We start from the raw sequence: 24,388 nt of genomic DNA on the forward strand, positions 1-24,388 counted from the left end.
ATTCTTATAGCATATTTTTGTGGCAAGAAGACTTTCTGTCTTAAAGATGAATTACCTTACAACATTATTCCATATGAAATTACTGAATGAAATCACGCAAAATACGCCAACTTACTGATTTGTCCCTCCACAAGATTTGCAATGCTTCTAATCGCGAATGTGGATGAAATGAATTGTTTTAGGAGCTCCGAACTGTGCTTCTTCCAATTAAATTCTCATCATTATGAACCCCTAAGTAATTTGAAGTTTTTACCATATTTACTTTTTTCTCACCATGTGTTATACTTACCATTGGTGTTGTACCTCTAGATGTGTAGAACCGAATATGTTGTTTCTTTTTAAAGTTGAGAGTGAGACCATTCGCAGGAAACCAGTCAATGAATCTATTAAGAATATTGTTTACTATTTCTGTTTCTGTACGTATGCTAGGACTGATTACAATACTAGTGTCATCTGCAAAAAGAATTAATTCTGCTTGTTCCATAAAAGATGGAGGGTCGTGTACATAAATGAGGAACAGTAGTGGACCTAAGATTGAACCTTGGGGAACCCCCTACGTGGTTTCTTCCTCGTCAGAATTATATCCCTGGACCCTACATCCATTTGAACGCGGTAACTTTCAAGATCAGTTGAAGCAGGTCCTACTTGTCAGCAGTAATGTATCCCACACTGTTATAGTGCACCACACCTGAACATTGTTGTTCATGGTTGATAGCTATCCATTTGAGCTGCTGAGAGTGTACCCATTTCGTCTGCCATGAGCTTAAGATACTCATATAAAAGCAGTGCAGACCTGTTGAAGTAGGCCATTAGGTGGAAGGCGGTGGCCATATGCTTGAGGCTGTCGGTGCGGTAGGACGGCAGCTGGCGAAAGGCGGTCAGCACATTGTCCACCAGCAGCGGTCCCCAGCACAGCACGAAGAGCACCACCACCGCCACCAGCATCTTGATCACCTGCCAAAAACAACGGGTCAGAGGCCATTTCAAGTTTGGAACTCAACATTACTAAACAGCTTCTAAATTGATGACACTCAGAGGAGGGTAAATATAGTAGGTGGCGAGATATAAACAATTGAGAGAATGGATTGGCCATGTCTCTGCCCTGTATATCATAGCAGGCTTTACCACCGACTTGTGCACATTCCCTTTCAACCCAGTGCTCACCTTCTTGTCACATAACACTCAACTCATTTTCCTCCAGTTGTTCCAACCGCAGTGAAACGAACTGTGCAACCAAAATGAATTTGATACTTCTAGTAAGAACAAATGGAAGAAAACAGATTCCGACACCATTTTGTCGCTTTCAAAGACACCTGTGTCGTCCAAATCATCTTCTCTACCTAGAGCATCGACAATGTCTCCAAAATTTAGCAAATTGGAAGTTTCTTCGTTAGATAAACCACAGTGCGCCAGTGCCATTTCTCTCACACAGAATACCAATAACGTGCACCATCTATAGACGAAAACAATTACTTATAACGAATGAAATAATGCGAAAACAAGACGCACATTCACGCCACCTATCCGTCCAATTACTAAATAACAGTATATTGGTCATATGAGCTGCAAGCACAGCGCGCAGCGGTTTTTAATCGACGAAACACACTGGCCCGTAGCCCCTACAACGGGCTTGGCGCTTATGGAAGGGAGCGCGGCGCGTAGAATCTAGGAGTTGGCGCTGAGGGAGATAATAAGATGAATAATTCGATCAATGCCAAATTGGGTCATTACCAGATAGTGATGCACCACGAAGTCTTATGCGCTGCAGAAACTCTTAACCTAGTAAAAACGGGAGTACCTAGGAGTTCAGAGGATATTCAATTTAGAGGACGAGCGAATGAAGAACGGTGTACCAAGATAGAGAGGATCTTGTACATCATTAGGAAAAGAAGGAGCGTGTTCGTAGGACACATCCTTAGAATGGACTAGAAAAACATGTTTTCGTGCACCTCATTTGAAACGTGGAAGTGGCACATGTAAAAAAAGTTACAAAGAACCTGTCTGGATGAAAGCAGATTTTTTACAGGGAGTTTTCAGTTTTATCGTTGTTGTTGTGGTCTTCAGTCCTGAGACTGGTTTGATGCAGCTCTCCATGCTACTCTATCCTGTGCAAGCTTCTTCATCTCCCAGTACATACTGCAGCCTACATCCTTCTGAATCTGCTTAGTGTATTCATCTCTTGGTCTCCCTCTACGATTATTACCCTCCACGCTGCCCTCCAATACTAAATTGGTGATCCCTCGATGTCTCAGAACATGTCCTACCAACCGATCCCTTCTTCTAGTCAAGTTGTGCCACAAGCTCCTCTTCTCCCCTATTCTATTCAATAACTCCTCATTAGTTATGTGATCTACCCATCTAATCTTCAGCATTCATCTGAAGCACCACATTTCGAAAGCTTCTATTTTCTTCTTGTCTTATCGTCCACGTTTCACTTCCATACATGGCTACACTCCACACAAATACTTTAAGAAACGACTTCCTGACATTTAAATCTATAATCGATGTTAACAAATTTTTGGTCTACTGACTGGTTTGATGCGGCCCGCCACAAATTCCTTTCCTGTGCTAACCTCTTCATCACAGAGTAGCACTTGCAAACTACGTCCCCAATTATTTGCTTGACGTATTTAAATCTCTGTCTTCCTCTACAGTTTTTGCCCTCTACAGCTCCCTCTAGTACCATGGAAGTCATTCCCTCATGTCTTAGCAGATGTCCTATCATCCTGTCCCTTCTCCTTATCAGTGTTTTCCACATATTCCTTTCCTCTCCGATTCTGCGTAGAACGTCCTCATTCCCTACCTTATCATTCCACCTAATTTTCAACATTCGTCTATAGCACCACATCTCAAATACTTAGATTCTCTTCTGTTCCGGTTTTCCCACAGTCTATGTTCCACTACCATACAATGCTGTACTCCAGACGTACATCCTCAGAAATTTCTTCCTCAAATTAAGGCCGGTACTTGATATTAGTAGACTTCTCTTGGCCAGAAATGCCTTTTTTGCCATAGCGAGTCTGCTTTTGATGTCCTCCTTGCTCCGTCCGTCATTGGTTATTTTACTGCCTAGGTAGCAGAATTCTTTAACTTCATTGACTTCGTGACCATCAAACCTGATGTTAAGTTTCTCGCTGTTCTCATTTCTACTACTTCTCATTACCTTCGTCTTTCTCCGATTTACTCTCAAACCATACTGTGTACTCATTAGACTGTTCATTCCGTTCAGCAGATCATTTAGTTCTTCTTCACTTTCACTCAGGATAGCATTCTTCTTCACTTTCACTCAGGATAGCAATGTCATCAGCGAATCGTATCATTGATATCCTTTCACCTTGTATTTTAATTCCACTCCTGAACCTTTCTTTTATTTCCATCATTGCTTCCTCGATGTACAGATTGAAGAGTAGGGGCGAAAGGCTACAGCCTTGTCTTACACCCTTCTTAATACGAGCACTTCGTTCTTGATCGTCCACTCTTATTATTCCCTCTTGGTTGTTGTACATATTGTACCCTTTGCCCTACTTTTTTCAGAATCTCGAACAGCTTGCACCATTTTATATTGTCGAACGCTTTTTCCAGATCGACAAATGCTATGAAAGTGTTTTGATTTTTCTTTAGCCTTGCTTCCATTATTAGCCGTAACATCAGAATTGCCTCTCTCGTCCCTTTACTTTTCCTAAAGCCAAACTGATCGTCACCTAGCGCATTCTCAATTTTCTTTTCCATTCTTCTGTATATTATTCTTGTAAGCAGCTTCGATGCATGAGCTGTTAAGCTGATTGTGCGATAATTCTCGCACTTGTCAGCTCTTGCCGTCTTCGGAATTGTGTGGATGATGCTTTTCCGAATGTCAGATGGTATATCGCAGGACTCATATATTCTACACACCAACGTGAATAGTCGTTTCGTTGCCACTTCCCCCAATGATTTTAGAAATTCTGATGGAATGTTATCTATCCCTTCTGCCTTATTTGACCGTAAGTCCTCCAAAGCTCTTTTAAATTCCGATTCTAATACTAGATCCCCTATCTCTTCTAAATCGACTCCTGTTTCTTCTTCTATCACATCAGACAAATCTTTACCCTCATAGAGGCTTTCAACGTATCCTTTCCACCTATCTGCTCTCTCATCTGCATTTAACAAAGGAATTCCCGTTGCACTCTTAATGTTACCACCGTTTCTGCTAATGTCACCAAAGGTTGTTTTGACTTTCCTGTATGCTTAGTCTGTCCTTCCGACAATCATATCTTTTTCGATGTCTTAACATTTTTCCTGCAGCCATTTCTTCTTAGCTTCCCTGCACTTCCTATTTATTTTATTCCTCAGCGACTTGTAATTCTGTGTTCCTGATTTTTCCGGAACATGTTTGTACTTCCTCCTTTCACCAATCAACTGAATTATTTCTTCTGTTACCCATAGTTTCTTCGCAGCTACCTTCTTTTTACCTATGTTTTCCTTCCCAACGTCTGTGATGGCCCTTTTTAAGGATGTCCATTCCTCTTCAACTGTACTGCCTACTGCGCTATTCCTGATTGCTGTATCTATAGCGTTAGAGAACGTCAAACGTATCTCGTCATTCCTTAGTACTTCCGATCCCACTTCTTTGCGTATTGATTCCTCCTGACTAATGTCTTGAACTTCAGCCTACTCTTCATCACTACTACACTCCTGGAAATGGAAAAAAGAACACATTGACACCGGTGTGTCAGACCCACCATACTTGCTCCGGACACTACGAGAGGGCTGTACAAGCAATGATCACAAGCACGGCACAGCGGACACACCAGGAACCGCGGTGTTGGCCGTCGAATGGCGCTAGCTGCGCAGCATTTGTGCACCGCCGCCGTCAGTGTCAGCCAGTTTGCCGTGGCATACGGAGCTCCATCGCAGTCTTTAACACTGGTAGCATGCCGCGACAGCGTGGACGTGAACCGTATGTGCAGTTGACGGACTTTGAGCGAGGGCGTATAGTGGGCATGCGGGAGGCCGGGCGGACGTACCGCCAAATTGCTCAACACGTGGGGCGTGAGGTCTCCACAGTACATCGATGTTGTCGCCAGTGGTCGGCGGAAGGTGCACGTGCCCGTCGACCTGGGACCGGACCGCAGCGACGCACGGATGCACGCCAAGACCGTAGGATCCTACGCAGTGCCGTAGGGGACCGCACCGCCACTTCCCAGCATATTAGGGACACTGTTGCTCCTGGGGTATCGGCGAGGACCATTCGCAACCGTCTCCATGAAGCTGGGCTACGGTCCCGCACACCGTTAGGCCGTCTTCCGCTCACGCCCCAACATCGTGCAGCCCGCCTCCAGTGGTGTCGCGACAGGCGTGAATGGAGGGACGAATGGAGACGTGTCGTCTTCAGCGATGAGAGTCGCTTCTGCCTTGGTGCCAATGATGGTCGTATGCGTGTTTGGCGCCGTGCAGGTGAGCGCCACAATCAGGACTGCATACGACCGAGGCACACAGGGCCAACACCCGGCATCATGGTGTGGGGAGCGATCTCCTACACTGGCCGTACACCACTGGTGATCGTCGAGGGGACACTGAATAGTGCACGGTACATCCAAACCGTCATCGAACCCATCGTTCTACCATTCCTAGACCGGCAAGGGAACTTGCTGTTCCAACAGGACAATGCGCGTCCGCATGTATCCCGTGCCATCCAACGTGCTCTAGAAGGTGTAAGTAAAGTACCCTGGCCAGCAAGATCTCCGGATCTGTCCCCCATTGAGCATGTTTGGGACTGGATGAAGCGTCGTCTCACGCGGTCTGCACGTCCAGCACGAACGCTGGTCCAACTGAGGCGCCAGGTGGAAATGGCATGGCAAGCCGTTCCGCAGGACTACATCCAGCATCTCTACGATCGTCTCCATGGGAGAATAGCAGCCTGCATTGCTGCGAAAGGTGGATATACACTGTACTAGTGCCGACATTGTGCATGCTCTGTTGCCTGTGTCTATGTGCCTGTGGTTCTGTCAGTGTGATCATGTGATGTATCTGACCCCAGGAATGTGTCAATAAAGTTTCCCCTTCCTGGGACAATGAATTCACGGTGTTCTTATTTCAATTTCCAGGAGTGTATATTGTGATCTGAGTCTATATCTGCTCCTGGGTACGCCTTACAATCCAGTATCTGATTTCGGAATCTCTGTCTGACCATGATGTAATCTAATTGAAATCTTCCCATATCTCCCGGCCTTTTCCAAGTACACCTCCTCCTCTTGTGAATCTTGAACAGGGTATTCGCTATTACTAGCTGAAACTTGTTACAGAACTCAATTAGTCTTTCTCCTCTTTCATTCCTTGTCCCAAGCCCATATTCTCCTGTAACCTTTTCTTCCACTCCTTCCCCTACAACTGCATTCCAGTCGCCCATGACTATTAGATTTTCGTCCCCCTTTACATACTGCATTACCCTTTCAATATCCTCATACACTTTCTCTATTTGTTCATCTTCAGCTTGCGACGTCGGCATGTATACCTGAACTATCGTTGTCGGTGTTGGTCTGCTGTCGATTCTGATTAGAACAACCCGGTCACTGAACTGTTCACAGTAACACACCCTCTGCCCTACCTTCCTATTCATAACGAATCCTACACCTGTTACACCATTTTCTGCTGCTGTTGATATTATCCGATACTCATCTGACCAGAAATCCATGTCTTCCTTCCACTTCACTTCACTGACCCCTACTATATCTAGATTGAGCCTTTGCATTTCCCTTTTCAGATTTTCTAGTTTCCCTACAACGTTCAAGCTTCTGACATTCCACGCCCCGACTCGTAGAACGTTATTCTTTCGTTGATTATCCAATCTTTTTCTCATGGTAACCGCCCCCTTGGCAGTCGCCTCCCGGAGATCTGAATGGGGGACTATTTCGGAATCTTTTGCCAATGGAGAGATCATCATGGCACTTCTTGAAATACAGGCCACATGTCCTGTGGATACACGTTACGTGTCTTTAATGCAGTGGTTTCCATTGCCTTCTGCATCCTCATGTCGTTGATCATTGCTGATTCTTCCGCCTTTAGGGGCAATTTCCCACCCCTAGGACAAGAAAGTGCCCTGAACCTCTATCAGCCCCTCCGCCCTCTTTGACAAGACCGTTGACAGAATGAGGCTGATTTCTTATGCCGGAAGTCTTCGGCCGCCAATGCTGATTATTTTAAAAATTTAGGCAGTGGCGGTGATCGAACCCGGGACGGATGACGTTTTGATTATGAATCAAAGACGCTACCCCTTTTTTTTTTTAGTGTATTCCTTATTGGATATTCTAGCATAATATACCGACAAATATTCCTTTTAAGAGGGAATGCAGAGAGCCAAACTGACCATCAGGAAAGTCTCTTTCGAGATGGTATAGAACTTGCTGGCGGTGAGACGCATCGGTCGATGCGTGCGACACAGGAATATGCGTAGCTCCATGCGGAACTGCGGGGAAGCATCCATCCAGTTGCAGCTGTACGCAGACATCTGCAGGCGTTCACTCTCTGTAAGAACGTCAGTTCCAAACCAGCAGTAGAAGAGCAGCTGCTGGATCACGGCAGAAAGATAGGACGTATACTTCACCAGCCAAGTGGAATCAGCGTTCTTAGCGATGGCGACGAAGGCTGTGGCGCTGATTGCTATGATGTCCATCATGAATTGCCCCAGCAGGATTGGTCCAAATAACGTACTCAGACGCTGTACACCCAGGAGCTCCTGAAGTGTATCCGCCTACAGCATGCCAGCTCGTTCAAACGTGTCTTCTCATGGCGTAGGCGTGAGTTCTGGGTAGCAGATCTATTCAGTTCGGTTCGTTTTATACAGTTTTCAGCTTCTCAGGGCTTGGACGTTCCAGCTACTAGGTGGGTCATCGAAAGTGCTCCGTAAGAAATTAGAAAAATATTGTTTATAGCGTGGGTTGCGTATCAGGACGCAGTGTCGTTCGTTGAGATAAGTCCAATATCCTAGCGTAGACTTGTCGCGTGAAGTAAAAAGATAGCGGATCTTGTGGCCACAGATCCAATTCACAGAGTTAGTTTTGGCGGAGGGGTAGAAAGTCTTATCGGGGTACAAAAGCATGTGGACGTCGATCTGAGCCGGTGTCTGGCGAGTAAGAAACGCCGAAATTCGCCGCGCAAGTGTCCAGACGTCTAGCGCTGTGCCACAGTGGAACCGGTGGACATCCGTGTCATCCACGCCACAGTGGGTGCAGAGGGATGAATCGACGAGATGGATGCGGTGCAGACGATCTCGGTTAACTTGTTTGCCATTCACGGTGATGCACCACGCTGATTGAACGTCTGATTCGAGAAAACGCGCATGGATCGCCTGCCATATGTGTCGCCACACGTACTGTGGATACTTACGTTCGATGGGGTTGGACGGGCGGCACTGTTGTAACAATTCGGAGACTGTTTTCGTGAGGTACAAACGTGTAAGTGGTAAGGACCGGTAGATATAACTGAACTCCAGGAAAAATCGTTGGATGTAATAAAAGGGGGTTGGAATGGTCGATATCAGTACTGGGGCGGACAAGGAGGCCGGTGCAAAGTTGTGAAGCAGGAGGCTAGTAAGGCTCAGCGGGCAACGATGCCAAAGTTTGAGTAGGGAGCTGGCGTATAGTGCCTTGACACGAGTCGGCACGTGGATGAGTCCCACCCCGCCACGATCTCGTGGCAGTGGAAGGGATTCATACTGCACCTTGAATAACATCCCCGAGCTGACGAAGGAGCCGAAAGCCATCAACAGTCGTCGCGCCAGGAGATTTGGGACTGGTAGTACTTGAGCCACGTGTGGTATACGGGAAGCATGATACATGTTCACGTATTGCGCGCGTTGGATAACGTCGAGAGCTCGTAGCCGGTGATCGGCGAGATTTGCCCTGATTGTCTGTAGCAAGCGTCTACCATTGATAGCCGCTGAGCGGCGCAGGTCTGTTGTGAAATCAAGTCCAAGACACCGTATGGTGGCGGCGACACTAAGGGGGGCAGCGCATCTCTCCGGCGAGCCCTCACCAATGAGCAGGACCTTGGATTTTGACACGTTGAGGCAGCTCCCCGACGCTTCGCCGTAAGTCGCCACCCATGTCAGTGCTGCTCGTACTTCATCTTCACTGCGCAGATATAGTACTATGTCGTCTGCGTAGGCTGTACAACAAAAACGGTGGCCTTGCACAGTCATGCCTTCCAAACGTTGGCGCATGCCCTGGAGCAGGGGTTCCAAGGCGAAAGCATACAAAATCGTGGAAAGAGGGCATCCTTGCCGTACAGATCGTGCGATGACCAGGGACGGTGTAAGACGACCATTGTACATGATTTTAGAGGTTGCACTACTCAACAGGCGCATAACCACTGTTACAAAACCGCCAGGAAAACCCATACGCTGAAGAACTGTCCGTAAATAGAAGTGGTCAACACGGTCGAAAGCCTGGCTAAAGTCCAGTGAAGCCAAGGCGCCAGGGAGACGTTGATGATGCGCTAATGCTATCATGTCTCTGTAACGGCAAAGGGCCGTACGGATGTTGTTGTCGCCTCCTAGGGAAGTCTGGTCGCAGGATGTGACGTAACGTGCGACCTTCTTGAGTCGCGATGCCAGTAGCCGTGTGAATATTTTCATGTCGCTGTTGAGCAAAGTAATTGGTCGATAGTCCTGGACCCTCGATAACCCGCGCGGTTTATGTACGGGGATAATAATTCCTTCTAGAAAGGCGCTCGGGACCACTGTCCTCGGTGACCAGCTCTTGTGCGATTGCCGTCCACGTGGAAGCCAACAAATACTGAAAACTTTTATAAAATTCGATGGGTATACCGTCAGGTCCGGGAGACCTGTAATCGGAACCCGCCTTGATAGCATCTACCACTTCATCTGTGGTTACGTCGTCTTGGAGGTCATGCACTGCATCCTCCGGAAGAGTGTTCGTAGTGAGCTGAGCGACTTCTGTGATCAGTGCTGCAGAATGCGGTACGGCTGCGTATAGCCCGGCAAAATGAGCATGGAGAGCACGACCGATGCTTTGTTGGGTGTCGTGCCGGCGCCCTTCCACATCAGTGAGGACTTGGATCAGAGCTCGTCGTCGTCGTTGTCTTTCCTGAAGGAGGTGGTACATCGACGGACGTTCTTGAGGGATTCGATTAGAAGCTCGAGAACGGACTACAGTGCCTTCCAAGTTACGCCGCATGATCAAGGAGATCTGCGCCTTCGTGCGATGGACCATCGACTGCCGGGCTGGCGAGAAAGGCATCGTCGCACAGTCACTTAGAATGGTGTAGTAGAAGTGCAGGGTATTAGTTTGCCACGCCTTTAATTCCTTCCCAAAACTCATCAGAGTCTTCCTGAGGGTCGGCTTTGCACAGGAGAGCCACCATGATAAGGTGGAGTCATAGGCTTCTCGACGATGGTGGCAGCGTGCCCACGCTTCTTCGACCACACGGCGACAGTCTGAGGAGGTCAGGTGAGCGACATTGAGTTTCCACAGACCACGACTATGCCACACTTGCTGTCGGGCGAGAGTGACGTCACAGAGGTATGCATCACGGTCTGAAAAGGCCAAGGGCCAGACTTCCGCATGACGTGTGCCATCAGCAAGGGAGCGGGTAACGTAGATGCGATCTATGCGGCTGGACGAGTGAGAGGTGTAGAATGTATAGCCCGGTTGAATTCCGTGGAGCTTCTTCCATGTGTCAACAAGTCGGAGACGGTCGATGACCACTGAGAGAGATGCACAAGAGGAATGTCGCGGGAGTTGGTCCGCGGGCTCTTGTGTCGAGTTAAAATCCCCACCGAGTACCAAATCGTCCTGCGGACCGGTGAAGAGGGGTGTGACGCTTTCGGCAAAAAAAGTTTGTCGGTCATGACGGCGGCCAGTGCCGGACGGAGCGTAGATATTAATAATACGCACGCCGAACAGTGTGAGGGCCATACCTCGCGCAGTGGGGAGGTAGATGACGTCCTCTGCAGGGAGTCCGTCGCGTAGCAGGATGGCGACGCCGCTACCGGTATCGGATGCGGGGGAAACATGGGCGTTGTATCCCTGTGGGAACTAGGAAGTCAGCCACAAACACCTCTTGTAAGAGTGCTATATCCACATCCGCAGAGTAAATAGTGTCTCTGAACATGGCCAGTTTATGGGGGGCACGAATGGTGGCAAGATTCATCGTGGCGATACGATAGTGCTGTGTGCGGCCATCCTCAGTATTTGCAGAACGTGCGGTAGAAGTAGCCGGCAGGTGGAGACCCGCCGGTGGTCCCGCAGTGGTGATAATTACTGGCGGGGCGCCAGCCCCAGTGTCGCCGAGGTGGGCACCTGTGCAAACACGCTGGCAGTCTGTTCCGCTTCTTCTTCAACGTCATCGGCCCAGGAAGCTGACGACGTGGACATGTGACGGTCACGTACTTCCGGAACGGGTGTTGTGGATTCCGCAACATGAGTGGCAGGGGGACCACCGTCATCATTCGTTGGCAACGGCGAGGATACGTCCCTGGCTGGGAGAGTAGGCGTCACAGGAGGGGCTCCTGTTGCTGCCACATCGCGTGACTGGATGCAATGTGGGAGATCACCGTCAGACATCAGGTCGACATCTCGTGGGGCCGTCTGAGAAAGGGCGTCATCGGAAGGCGTTCGTCGTCGTTTCCTGTGTTTGCGAGGCGACCGCTGTTTTCTGATGTGGCCTTCTGAATCAGAATGTGGTCGCCCGTCGTCTGAAGCCGAACCCGTCTGGACAAAGGCAGACGTCGGCACGACACCGAGGTCGACGTCCATGGTTCCAACAGGAACATCGGTTTCGGTCTGCAAACCGGACGGTCCTGAAGCGAGCACTGGAGGTGACGCCGTGCTTGTGTCCTCGGCGCGTTGTGCTGCGGCGGGTGGCGTTGACGATGCTGCTGGCGCAGTCGAGATTGGTACGACGGGGTCCTGTGCAACCTTGGCGTAGGTGATGGGTAAGGACGTGACCGTCGAAGCCTGGGTCTCTTCACGTAACGGCGTCTGTATTAAACGGCGGTGTAAGCATTCGGAACGTACATGTCCCTCCTGGCCACATCCTGCGCACGTTCGTGGCTGTCCATCATACATGACGATGGCCCTCACACCGCCAATCAGCAGGTACGATGGGACATGTTTCGTCAGCTCAATTTTTATTTGCCTGACGCCATTTAATTCGGGGTAGGTCGTAAATGTTTGCCACTTCTCCGCGACGTGACCCAAGACAGTGCCATATGGTTGGAAAGCGGCAATGACCACATCCTGAGGCACCTCGAACGGGAGTTCAAACACCCGCAATGTCCGGAGACCGAATCCAGCATGGGCGACTGTCACAGCACCCATATGTCCATCAGAGTGTTTAAATTTCAGTCCGGTGGCATGACGGTGAATTATGTCATTGCAAATTTCCTCCGTCGACATCTTGATGTAGACAACACTTCCAGTGATGGAAAAATGTATGCCGATTACGTCCTGGGGGTTCAAACGTAGATCCTCACGTATGAACTGTTCGACTTCGAAAGCTCTGGGTCGTGGATGTTCGGCCTGAAACGTTACTTTGATCGTTGCACGGCGGTACGAGTGCGCCATGGTGTACGTTAGTACTGGACTCGATAGACACAAACACCGCGACGCGGAAGTAAACACCGCCGAGAGCGGAGCGTCGGACGGCGCGTGGAGCAGCTCCGCACGCTAGCACGGCTGCGAGCCGACTGATCCTTGACCACGGGAACAATATACAGATTGAATAAAATCGGGGATAGGCTACAACCGTGTCTCACTCCCTTCCCAACCACTGCTTCCCTTTCATACCCCTCGACTCTTATAACTGCCATCAGGTTTCTGTACAAATTGTAAATAGCCTTTCGCTCCCTTTATTTTACCCCTGCCACCTTCAGAATTTGGAATAGAGTATTCCAATCAACATTGTCAAAAGCTTTCTCTAAGTCTACAAATGATAGAAACGAAGGTTTGCCTTTCCTTAATCTATTTTCTAAGGTAAGTCTTAGGGTCAGTATTGCCTCACGTGTTCCACCATTTCTACGGAATCCAAACTGATCTTCCCCGAGGTCGCCTTCTACCAGTTTTTCCATTCGTCTGTAAAGAATTCGCGTTAGTATTTTGCAGCTGTGACTTATTAAACTGATAGTTCGATAATTTTCACATCTCTCACCACCTGCTTTCTTTGGGATTGGAATTATTATATTCTTCTTGGTCTGAGGGTATTTCGCCTGTCTCATTCATCTTGCTCACCAGAAGGTAGAGTTTTGTCAGGACTCAGGACTGGCTCTCCCAAGGCTGTCAGTAGTTCTAATGGAATGTTGTCTACTCCGGGGGCCTTCTTTCGACTCAGGTCTTTTAGTGCTCTGTCAAACTCTTCATCCTCTTCCATTTTCATAATATTGTCCTCAAGTACATCGCCCTTGTATAGATCCTCTATATACTCCTTCCACCTTTCTGCTTGCCATTCTTTGCTTAGAACTGGGTTTCCATCTGAGCTCTTGATATTCATACAAATGGTTCTTTTTTCTCCAAAGGTCTCTTTAATTTTCCTGTAGGCAGTATCTATCTTACCCCTAGTGAGATAAGCCTCTACATCCTTACATTTGTCTTCTAGCCATCCCTGCTTACTCATTTTGCTAAATTTTATCTTAAGAATGTATTTTTTTTATTTGAATCACTATAAACCGTTTCGCCGCGGTCAATCCACGTAAGAATGAGGATTATGTAAAAAAATTAGTTTTGAGTTTATCCATTTATCTATCGTAGTGCAAACCTTAAACTGATTCATTCAAGTCTGAAGTATAGAGGTGGTGCACTTCAAATACCTCCCAGAAAATATGTTTTTTGCGTGTATTTCCACATAAAATCTGAATGGTGCACCTAAAGATGATGCCATTAGCTGAGCGTTAATTTCTTTTGCAAAATAAATTAATCTGTACGAACTATTTGCCTGTGTACCAGCTCGTGCTATTCAGTCAAACATTGCTCAATATACTGTAACATGGCTACAATAAGACACATGTTCGACTGGTGATATAAATGGCTGCTGGTTGGAGATAAACAACAAACTCTTACCCCATCTTCCTAGCTGAAATAAGAACAGAACACCATATTTCCATAAATGGCAATTATTTTTTTTTTTTTTTTTTTTTTTGTTACAGCGAAAACTGTAGTCATTATACACCTCAAAAATGCTTCATATGGTGCATTTCCTTTATTTACAGATTAAAACATAACATGAACTTTTTACGGACGTAACCGACTACTTTTGTTTGTCCTTGTCACAAATAAAGCCAGCAGAAAATAAATGTGGATACAGTAAGATCGTATGTACCCAATGTGGTACAAAACACGTAGTAGGTAGGCTACAGGAGATTGCACATTATGCTACACATAATAACTTCATTTTGTAAATTTGACATCCATACGTATCGTCACAGAGCCATACGTACATGTACGAGCAATGTTCACTTTAGAGAAGATATTCAAAACGAGCACATACTATTTGCAAACAATTCGCCACATTCTGGATCATACTTTGCTGGACCCTACGGAAGACACAGTCATTCGCTATTTCCGAGGCGGCGTGCTTGCGAGCTGTTAGATCGTATACGTTCAGAGGTGGAGTACTGCACACTTGTTACTTTAAGTATCCCCACAAATAAAATTCTAGTGAATTAAGGTCCGGGGAACGTGGAGGCCAGAACGTTGGACCTCTGCAACCAATCCATTTCCCTGGAAACTCTTCGTTCAAATAGTTACGCACATCCATTCCAAAGTGTGGCGGTGTACCGTCATGCCGAAACCATATTCGTCACTGAGCACCAAGTTCAAATTTTCCTAATGCGTTGGGCAAAGTACTGTAAAGAAACGTACGGTACAGGGGCACATTTAACTTGTCCGGGAATCGGAAACGGCCCAAATCCAATCCTCCAACGATTAGAACCCACAGGTTTACACCAAAGTGTGCCTGAAAGCCACTTTAACGGGCGACGTGAGGGTTGTCCAATTATGGCTGTCGTGGGTATTGAAAATACCCTCACTAGTGAAGCGAGATTCGTCAGTATATATTAGGTTATTTATAAAAATGTTCGTTATCATTCACTTGGTGCGAAAGAAAATCACAAAATTTTAGTCATAGGAAGGGGTCATTTGGCCGTTGGTGTTTTGTTTTAAAGTGTAATGATGTGGATGCAGTTCTTCCTCGCGCAACTCTTCAACAACCAATTTGAAACAGCCTTTCGATACCACGCGTTCTTCGCCGAGATGACTGCTGAACGGTTTCAGGAGTCGCATCTTTTGTTTTTGTAGTACGTCTAGTTCTTGGAAGACATGTGTCCATTACTTGTGGACGAAGATGAGCTGTTTCTCGGAGGCGCTGCCCCAGGCTACGAATAATATTCTTACGCGGATGGCGCCTATGCCACACGCACGAGCAGCAGCAGCTTGCTCATCGGATAAACCCACCATCTAAAACTTATCGGGAAGCCGCCCTACATGATCTTGACACTAGCCCTTATGGTTGCGCACTGCAGTGTTAGTTGAGGCAGTCATGCAGATTAATGGAACCCACTATCATGTGAGAAGCTATTGTCATGTGAAAAAATGAATTCCTACTTATAAAGGACGAAAATTATGGAACGCACGTCTGAAAAATAAAGAAAAGGAATCTGTGAAGAGTTGGAACCACAGCTCCATGGTGGATGTCGGTTTGCTATGCCAGCAGTGTGCTCTGGATATTACGGCGACCGGTACAGTAGTGCATGGTGATACGCGTTCCTCTGTACATTCTGACACGCATGACAGTGTTGTCAGCTCCTCGGTTTTATATATGTGTATTCAAACTGCACGCGACCTGATTTTGTCTTGAATGTGGATAAGGAATCGCATGGCAAGTGCGACATTTTTTTCTTCACCCAATATACGCATGTTAGTTTCACATCTCCAAGTATGCCACCACGCCCATTTCAACCAATCTTTGTACACATATCAGTTACCGTCTGGAAGAATTTCCGGGGGGGGGGGGGGGGGGGGGGATGAGCACCTACGCACCTACCTATTGTAGAGCTGTCTGTGAAATTCCGAGGCACCGGAATACACACAATTTATTCATCCAGTATTTGAAAAAGAAAGCATTTAACAACTTGCAAAAACTGTACAGATAATTTCAAAGTTTTACGAATTTTGTTTTCGCTGACAGCTCCGATAAAATGATGAAAGAAAAAACGTTTTTCGCTTAATACATGTTCGATTATCATGCAGTATAACAGCCATTTGAAGCACAACTTTTTAATTTATTACTGCTTTACTACTAACTCTATTGGAAACACATTTTGTAGCCAGTACTCACATACATCACTGAGCATAGCAGCAAAGTTATAACACCATACAACACATAGTCCAGGTGTTACGACTTCATAAACGCTGACATGCGTGAAAAACCTCTACCTCATGCAAGACGTGTTAATTTATTAATTCATTGTGACTGTATTCACAACAAATTTGCAGACAGTATCCACAAACGTCACTGAATGTACCTCCAAATATCTATCATTGAACGCCAAACATTTCAGGAAATACGACGTCAAATATTGAGATGCGTGAAAAACTACAGTATCATACAAGACGTTTTAATTTATTATTTCATTACTACTCTCCCTGCTCACAATATGTTTCGCAGACATTAGATACGTATAGCAATGGATGTGTGTGCAAAATTATCATTGTACAGGACGTAGTTCCGGAGATACGATGACCTAAACACTGAGCTACGTGAACATGAAACTACAGGGTGAAATTCACTAGAGATACAGGTGAAATATGTGTACAGTACGTGTGAAGTACGTTATTTGTGTAAAATATATGTGAGATGGGCGTACAAGGATGAATCCACGGGTAGAAAGCTCATTTTAAACCCAATGAACAATTTCAACGAAATTTGGTACACATACAATAAAGATCTGGAAAGAAATACTGGGGGGGGTAAGAACCACTAGCCTGCTCTATGGTTGAGCTTGAAAACGTGGAGAGAGAACGGGGCGAGGACGAGATTGATGGGCAGTAGAAGGGGTTGAAGAGGTTGACAGATAGAGTGGTTGGAGGATATTAAGAGAGAGGCAGTGAAGGTAGAAATTGAAAGAGAGAGGGGAAGGAGGAGGTGGACTAATGGAGGACTGAATAAATACATACCTGGAAAAAGCGGGTACTCATCTAATACCCTCTTGTAAGTCACTTAGGAATAAAATAAATTTGACATTCAGGCAATAAAAGGAGAAATCTTTACTGCAAGTATGAAAAAATAACGGAAAGGAAACCTGAGTCATCGAACAGAAAAGACGATGAAATCAAACACAAAAGCTTAAATAGTAAAAGAGTAAGAATCAATTACAAAACGCAGGGGAGAGAGCGGATAGGTAGAAAGATTGCGTTGAAAGTCTCTACGACGGAAAGGAGATGTGATGAAGTGGTAGAAGTAATGTGAATCGATAAGGGAAGTCATAGGGCAACCAGGATTAGAGTCAGAGTTTAACTGGGCCTTGGAAGACTTGCGATCAAATAAGACGGAAGGTGACGGTAACATTCTTTCGGTTCTTCTAAAGCCATTGTGGAAAATGTCTATTTAAGTTGGTTCGTTGGTCCTAAGAGTCTGGAGACAGTCCATTATCCACACAATCCCGAAGATGGTAAGTCCAGAAAGGGGGGGAATTTTCACCCAACCAGCTTAACGGTCCATGGATCGAAGATTCTGAGGACAATAAAACACAGACGTGTGAGAGGAAAATTTGAATATCGGTTTGGCTTCAGGAAAGATAAGGCAAGAGAGACGCAACTGTGACGTTGCACATGGTAACGGGAGCGACTCTTAAGAAAAACTGAAATTGGTTCACACGATGTGTCAGCCTAGAAAAAGCATTCGCCAGTGTTAAATGGTGGAAGATGTTCGTAATTCTCAGTAAATCAGGTATGGGGTAATATACAGTAAACAAGATGTACGAGAACCAAGGGAGAAAAATGAGAATGACTGGCTAGTATCGACGTTTCAGGCGTATGAGTCGACCCAATAGAGAGCTTAAATGTTACACGATGTTCGCGAAAAGTAGTTGAACCGATGAGTTGGGAAAGGGGTCATGTCCACTCTTTTTTCGAATTACGCGTACTGGACATGACTTATCTTTTTATCTGTAAGCATCGAATGATATAACAAGGGTCATGTCCCATCAACAGACGTGCTAGTTGGACTTGTATTGAGTCAGAGAAGAGGCCATTTCAGTATATATCAAACGCATAGTGAACCTGTTCCAATAAAAAAAAATAAGTAATTGGACGATGTAAAGAAGATTCTACAATAAATACCTGAAGAGCAGAAACCATTTTGTAACAGTCTGTGCCAGCGGACAGCGAAGGATGGACGAGATAAAGATGAAGCGTAACCACCATTGTCTGCTTTTGTGTACTCTGCATTTGGTCGTAATTTGGGCACATTATGAATAAACATGTACGCTCTTAAAATACTCTTTTAAGGCTACAATGAATATGAATATTCCAACGTGCATAACACACTCCTTCTGCTGCAAACGGAACGTTAGTTGCCTCATCATCATCATGATCGAAAAGGGGTCATCTCCAGTACATTGACACCATGCATAAACCCACTGTGTAGAGCAACATTTTTTTGTGTCTCCTTAAACATTTACTTTCTGAGACATGACCCCATTTCCAACGCACCAGTACAGTTTTATTATTGTTTATTGGTGCACCCTATTCAAAAAACACTCGGTGATGAACGAGACTTTGTGATGATCCTATTGAGAGACTTCGTCTAGGGACTTCGTCTAAAGACATTGTAGTGAGTCACGGTCTGTGCTTGCTTTGGTGCCGATGCAATTCCGTGATGATTTCAGTCAACTCCAACTTCATCTAGTTACCATTCTGGTTTTCACTGGACATCATTCCAGTCTGATGGTTAGTCTCATGAGCATACGTTTTTTTTTTTTTTTTAAGCCATTATTTCATCCCTCGCCAGATGCAGATTTTGCAATCTGACTCTAACATTCACAAGAGTTCTGACTCTGCTGTTAACAAGTTACCCTGATACTCACCATCGAAAAATCTGCTTCTGTAATGTGGCCACATACAAAATTTCTGGGAACCGACTCCTCGTAAATCTACAACCAGAATGGTGAAAGCATCGGCTGTCTCGTACTCACCAGAGGACCACAGCGCACAAACGGACCGGCCTTTTAGTCACGTACAGCTGTGAATCCACCAGGCACTGCCCACTTGCAGTGATAAAGGACGATATAACAGCGCAAGCCACAAGCCGCCACAGCTCGACACCTGCCAGCAAATAACTCTGCACTGCCAACGGCTGATACAGAACTTCAGCTCCTCAGAGAACACTTTTGCGCTTGCCTGCTCAATACAAGCGCCCTGTTTAACGTTACTTCTTGTTTTTTGTTAATGTTTAAATGAGCAGTTTTGGTAATAAGAGCCACCCACTATTTACTAAAATATCGAACACCTCTAAATGCTGATAGTTGATACTTTGGTGGGATGTACATTTTCCATATGGCATGGACTTCACATAGCCACGAGGTTTCTATTGATCGGAAACAGTACTAATTATTTCTAACTTCCACGAAAAACAAAGCCGTCTGAAGCCACCCAAACGTTAATTGAATTTTGCAAAATGTTCTACTACAAAAACTTGTAGAACACAATTTCCTATTATAAAACCCTGTACAACGAAAATTTAACTACCACGTTTCAGATCGACCGATCAGTATCTTTCCCTTACAGGGTACTTGAGGTTAATGACCACAATATTTTGGTATGCATATTGAAATGGTTCAAATGGCTCTGAGCACTATGGGACTTAACATCTATGGTCATCAGTCCCCTAGAACTTAGAACTACTTAAACCTAACTAACCTAAGGACAGCACACAACACCCAGCCGTCACGAGGCAGAGAAAATCCCTGACCCCGCCGGGAATCGAACCCGGGAACTCGGGCGTGGGAAGCGAGAAAGCTACCGCACGACCACGAGATGCGGGCTATGCATATTGAGCATAAGTTTAAAGACTGAGATGATTCCAAGTATACCTTTATACACAAAACGGAGTGTTCAGCACAACTTCTGTAGAATTTAATATGTATAAAATCCTATCACTATGGTTCCACAAGGGAAAACTATTTGTCATTGTACTAACCATCATTATTCAGCGAGGATTAGGTTAACTAAGTAATGCAATATAGACGCTCATACACTCACACACAAAGATTCAAACACCCACAGAATAAGCAAAAACAAAATTCACCATTTTCTATTCAAAACTGAACCGTCGAAGCTATATTGTGACTCTCAACGAAAGGAAAATATCAATTTCATTGGAAACACATTGCATAAAGTAAATCATGGCCGTACCACGAATCTGAATCTAGTTGAACGAAACGAAAATTGTCACTCGCGAGGACTGTGTAAAGCTCTGACAAACGACAAAAATTGTAGATAACTCATAATACCAAAATTCGAACTAACTGCCATTCAAAACCACTTCCAAAGTGCGCACAGAATCGACATTCATGCTCACCAATCACCAGCTCAGCGACTACTCAGTGTCTATCAACTCTCCACAAAATCTAACTTGCCTCACCTCCGTTCACAGAGACCGAAGGAACTTGGAGGGGGCGAACTATCCAGTCGACAAGACGAATTCTTCAGTGGTTCCAGACATCTCCTCCATTCAGAACATAGGAGAAACGAAGCCTCATTCTTCCTTTGAAGATTTTCCATCGGTTCAACCCTCTAAAATTTGAACATACTCTAGGGTTGCTTGTAGGTCTGAGGGAACCAATCGTAAGTCTGCACATCAGGAAAGCGAGGGCATGTAAACGTCTCATTAGACTGACTCCTCAATCCAGCTTCGAAAATCAAACTCAGTGTCGGTTCCGAGACCCTGCTGAAAAACAGAGCCAAGGAAGTCCACCTGAATTCAAAAATGTGCATGCGTTTGTAAGTACAGTCTAGCAGTCAAACAGGTTTAGAAAAATGTTCAAATGTGTGTGAGATTTTAAGGGACCAAACTGCAGAGGTCATCGGTCCCTAGACTTACACACTACGTAAACTAACTTAAACTAACCTATGCTAAGAACAACACACACGCTCATGCCCGTGGGAGGACTCGAACCTCCGGCGGGAGGAGCCGCGCAGTCAGTGACATAAAGCCTCTAACCGCGCGGCCATTCCTCGCGGCACAGGTTTAGAAATGGCGATTAAATGTGCGTATGATGTTGAATGTCAAACGTAATAAAAAATGAAAATAGAAGTCGGCTATGTTTGTTCCCAGCGAGTTCATCACCCCCAATGGCTTGGTAATATATGAGAAAACACAGGCTGGACAAGACTCTGTGCAGATCTTGATAAAACTAAAAAATCCCATTGAAGATGGAGTCACCACCCTGCGTCAATACTAATATCTGTGTATACCACTCAGTCATGCCAGTGTCTTGCACACGCCCAGAGTATCTCGGTTTAATTACTTATGATCAATCCTGGCTCTCAGCTAGCCACAAATCAATTTTTACCTATATCCCCGCTAAAATTTCTCATTCACACATTTTAGCGTTCAACGTTGCGCTATAAATCACGTAAGATACCACATTTTTAATGCCCAGAATGGGGCACGATATTACACGAGTTATTCAATATAAAAACCATGGTCACCTTTAAGACAGTATGTGGTATTCCATAAAACATAAAACAGGCCATGTGAATACTTGTCTTGTTACAGAGAAGTCCATTAATACAACAAGCAGAATTAGTACGTTTTGTAGAAGACACTACCACTGTAACCAATCCAAGCACTCATACGGAAACAGAAGAAATGATAAACGATCTTCTTAAAAATGCTCTCGAAGTGCAGCTATAGCATTACTGTTGGTTTCATTATAGAACTTCACTAATAATACCATGCTCCGTTTGTCCAAGCTCACGTTGACACATCAAAAAGTAGACTACGACTGGTCAGATGTGTGAGACTATGAATCACGATGACTGATCACGGGACTTGGTGGCCATAGTTGCAACTGGACGGTGGCGCTGTAACGCATGGCTGTCATGCTCGCCTTACTCTGGACATTAAAGCTGCCAGGTTTGGTACTCGTTCGGTAATTAGTTTCCTTGCTACAATGTATTAAATAGGGAAAGTTTAATTATAGCCACCACGTACATAAATGATTTGGTTGACACCCTGGGGAGCAATCTGCGGTTGATTGCTGACGATCCCGTGGTGTACGGTAAGGTGTCGAAATTGAATGACTGTAGAAAGGTACAAGAAACTTAGACAAAGTTTCTAGTTGGTGTGAAGAATGGCAGCTAACCCCTAAATGTGGAGAAATGTAAGTTAATGCGGATGAGTAGGAAGAACAAACCTGCGATGTTCCGATACACTATTACTAGTATCCTGCTTGATACAGTCAAGTCATTTAAATATCTGGCTGTAACATTGCAAAGTGATATGAGGTGGAACGAGCATTTGAGAACTGTGGTAGGGAAGGCGAATGGTCGACTTCGGTTTATTGGGAGAATTTAAGGAAAATGTTGTTCACCTGTAAACGAGACCGCATATAGGACGCTGGTGCTACCTATTCTTGAGTACTGTTCGAGTGTTTGGGATCCGTAACAGGTCGGATTGAAGAACATCGAAACAATTCAGAGGCCGGGCTGCTAGAACTGTTATCGGTGGTTCCGGAAAACGCTTAAGTGTTATGGGTGTGCTTCGGGAGTCAAATACCTGTAGCGATTTCTTTTGGAGTAACACTATTTAGAAAATTTAGAGAACCAGCATTTGAAGCTGACTGCCGAACGACTCTACTACCGTCAACATACATCACGCGTAAGGACCACGAAGACAGGATACGAGAAATTAGGGTTTGATGTGTCGACAGACGTGCCGACACAGTGTGGTTTGAGGGGACCGCAATGCACGCTATAAACACACGAAGGATGGCGTGAGGTCTGAAACAGGATACGTAATGAATGCTATAAAGAAAAGTACGTAGCTTCTGGAATACTTAACTTTAATCCATCCTTGTACATCTGGAGATTGTGGCGATACAAGTGAGACTCTTTAGATACAAGCTATGTAAGGCTAATGGCGCCTTGCTAGTTCGTAGCGATGGACTTAGCTGAAGGCTATTCTAACAATCTGCTCTGCAAATGAGCGAGGCTTCGTCAGTGTGCATCGCTAGCTACGTCGTCCGTACAACTGGGGCGAGTGCTAGTAAGTCTCTCTAGACCTGCCGTGTGGCGGCGCTCGGTCTGTTATCACTGAAAGTGGCGACACGCGGGTCCGACATGTACTAATGGACCGCGGCCGATTTAAAGCTACCACCTAGCAAGTGTGGTGTCTGGCGGTGACACCACAGGATTCATACGCGGGTTGTCGGTATTACCTCGGTCTGTTTGTGAGTGGAACAGGGGTGGAAAAAGGCATGTAGCGTTCCCTCCGCCACGCAGCGTACGGTTGCTTACGGAGTATGTATGTAGCTGCAGATGTAGATTCTTTTGTACACTGGCTTTCTTGTGTTTCAAAAGATTCTCTTCGAAGATTTAACAGTATACTGAATGGAAATCACAAATGGAAATGTCCTGGCTTTCAGTTTATGGGAACAGTTTTTGGAACCGAATACAAACTTAGTTAAAGTTGCTACGATTACTGTAGTCCAGGTGGACCGAAACAGAGAGAACGACAACAGCACAGGCATTGATCAATGCTGTACAGAGCACACAAATTTCCACTTCAACATACAGAACTCCAACAAGAAATAGAAACCATAACATATACTGCAATAAACAATGGATATGACCCTTCTCTGATTAATACCTTGTCACAACAGATAAAAAATAAACTGAACAAACAACATCAAACTACACTGGCAACTGAAAGTACCCCAGCAATCAGATATGTAAAAATGCCATATCTTGGAATAGTATCTGACAAATTAGCGAGACTATTCAAAAACACAGAAGTAAAAATTAGCTTCAGCACCAGCAACAACCTATGTAGGAAGCTTATTCACAAGTCTTGATGCATCTGGCATTTACAAAATTACCTGCACCCAATGTAATAAATATTATATGGGCCACAGGCAGTGATTTCAGAGCCCGATTCAAAGAACATTTAGACTGCTACAGGCTTGACAAATGTAACAAATCAGCAGTAGCAACTCACATTAAAGACACAGGCCACCATTTGAAAATCGAAGACCACCTCGAAATTTTACACAAAATAGGAAAAAGTAGAAGAATGGATATCATGGAAGAAAAGAAAATTTTCATACACAACACAAAGCATGGAAATAACATTCTTAATGAAATAACCGAATTCAAAAACTCAAAATTCTTCAACA

General features: G+C 45.3%; 1 protein-coding gene across 1 annotated transcript in view; it reads right to left on the reverse strand.

Moving 5' to 3' along the window:
* Nucleotides 1-24,388, reverse strand: part of LOC126416651 (somatostatin receptor type 4-like) — a 366,521-nt gene that overhangs the window by 31,747 nt on the left and 310,386 nt on the right. The window contains exon 5 of the mRNA XM_050084447.1: nt 794-954. Coding sequence (XP_049940404.1) covers nt 794-954 — 161 coding nt within the window. The remainder of the gene's footprint in view (nt 1-793; nt 955-24,388) is intronic.

Source organism: Schistocerca serialis, chromosome 8 (assembly GCF_023864345.2).
Source record: "Schistocerca serialis cubense isolate TAMUIC-IGC-003099 chromosome 8, iqSchSeri2.2, whole genome shotgun sequence".
In the NCBI taxonomy this organism is placed as follows: Eukaryota; Metazoa; Arthropoda; class Insecta; order Orthoptera; family Acrididae; genus Schistocerca; species Schistocerca serialis.